A 2,172-nucleotide genomic window follows, 5' to 3' on the forward strand; every position below is an offset into this window, starting at 1 on the left:
TAATCAGCTTGTATTCTTACCAGTGTCTCTCTTCTTCTCACCTTTATATCAGCAACAGCTTTAACCAAATGCCTTTCACATAGCAGGTGTGTCAACTTCTATTTTTAACTTTTATTTTATTTTATATTAGTAAGACGTTTAACCCCATTTTGCTCCCAAGACATGTCTGGTGTCTTGACTTTGTTTTATTACATGTAAAAACTATTTGTAAGTTTAGTTTTATAACACTAAACTTCTAGTATTCTAAATATACAGATAACTTTGAGCCTTAAATGAATAAAATATTGACCCACCCAGATATTTTTTCTTTGTTTATTTTGATTTGACTATCACTTCTTTTGAAAACCCTCTTTAACAATGCTCCTTTAAATTTGTTTTATTTTATTTCAACCTTTCAAATTGCTCTAACTTTAAATTAAAATTAATCTGAAAAGTAGATTTTCTGAGTCATCACATTCATGACGGCAACACAACTCAAATAATAAAACAGTACTATCAAAATTTGAGTTGTTGAGCACCTATTCTGTGAGGATCACACACCTAAGCACATTTCATTCATTTGTATCTGAACGAGAGCCCTGCAAAGTTTTATTTTTATTGACATTCCTTGTATTAAATCTGTAGTTTCTGTATGAAGAAACCGAGGTTCACAGAGATCAATTGAGTTGCTCAAAATCATGGAACTAGACCATACTGAAGCCAGAATTGCACCTCTGGCATGCTTAGTTCAATCTTTAACAACTGTTACTTTTTATAATACTGCTATTCCAATTTTCAAATCTGTTCATGCCCCAATTTTATTTATTTATTTATTTATTTTTCTCTTTCATATTGTGGGTATGGTTGGGAACACAATCAACATATCCTTGAGTTGAATTAAACTAACAGCCACCGTGGTGCTACTTTGCTTGGCAATGACTATTCTAAAGTAAAACCACCTCTATAAGTGAATAGAAAAGTGAATGATTATTTTAGTTAAAACAAAATTGCTGCATTTTATTTGTTCATTTTTCCCTATTAGGTAAACTAACAATAAATAACTTTATCTAACTGAAATGGCAAAATTATAAATATGATCCAATTTCATCCTGAATTTGAAATAATTTTCTGGGAGTGAGGTAAATTTCACTCGTAATCTTCTAGACCTGCTAGACAGAGAAAGAACAAAAAGAAAAAAAGATTCCTTACTTTCCTCTAGTTGTTTCGAAACTTGATTTTTGGTAGTCAGTTCTTTGGCTGGGACTGCTGTCACCCCGGCTGAGGTATGTTTCCCGTGGGGCTCGATTTCCGACGCCTCCAGTGCCTCCAACACCTCCAACTGCATTTAGAGAAGTTGCTTGTTCATTTGACTTTCTGGCAAAGCTCTGAAGAAATTTCAGTGTGGAATTGGAAAGGACCACTGGTTCTGCTCCAGGATTGAACTCGATGTTAGCTTTGGTTGGGAGGGTAAGATTCTGCAACTTGACCACTCCTTCTGCTCTCTCTGTGGATGTGGGAGTTTGGTTTCTCACACCCTCAGCAGGTGCACTTGTCTCTGAGGGAGGCAGTGTTGATTGAAGAAGATTCTCTTCAGAAGTTCTTGCCTCTGGAGCTGTAGCTATCTCCGCTGACATGACCCAAGTGGTTGGCAGTATTTGCAAACTTTGTATTTTATTTGGAGGAACTGAAGCAGAGGTCATAGTCTTCTGAGAGTTCCCATCCTCAGGTATAGTCCAAGAATGCTTACTGTTGTTAAGGCTAATGCCCCCACTCCATAAACTAGAAAGCAGGACAAATAATCTTGCCCCCTTCATTTCAGTAGTTTGAAGCAAGGTAGCTCATGTGAAATTTGGGGACAAAATGCGTGTGGCCTTTTTGATAGCTGCTTCCACACTGAATCTGCTAAGACCAAGCTTTGCCAATTTGAGATGTGTAGAGGAAACAGGTTTCTGTGTTTTGTAGTGTGCTCAGGAAGTTCGATTTCCTGTTTCTGTAGGGTTTTGGTGATCTGTGACCTCTAGTGGGATGACTCTATGGAAGTGCTGAAGGGTCTCTGACAAAGCTGAGGGTAAATGGGAAAACACAGGCAATTATTATCAGGAAAACCCATGAGAAAAATATGAAGTAACTTTCTTTTTCTGAGCACACCCATGTTTCACATTTCACTGCTTTCAAAGAGAAATTTCAGGTTCA

The 2,172-nt window shown here is 37.0% G+C and overlaps 1 protein-coding gene across 1 annotated transcript in view; it reads right to left on the minus strand.

The window, feature by feature from the left end:
- The window catches only part of MMRN1 (multimerin 1), a 97,006-nt gene that overhangs the window by 56,815 nt on the left and 38,019 nt on the right, over window positions 1–2,172 (minus strand). Inside the window, exon 2 of the mRNA XM_011992178.1 lies at window positions 1,189–2,041. Coding sequence (XP_011847568.1) covers window positions 1,189–1,793 — 605 coding nt within the window. The 5' untranslated portion in view covers window positions 1,794–2,041. The remainder of the gene's footprint in view (window positions 1–1,188; window positions 2,042–2,172) is intronic.

Source organism: Mandrillus leucophaeus, unplaced genomic scaffold (assembly GCF_000951045.1).
Source record: "Mandrillus leucophaeus isolate KB7577 unplaced genomic scaffold, Mleu.le_1.0 Scaffold406, whole genome shotgun sequence".
Classification (NCBI taxonomy): domain Eukaryota; kingdom Metazoa; phylum Chordata; class Mammalia; order Primates; family Cercopithecidae; genus Mandrillus; species Mandrillus leucophaeus.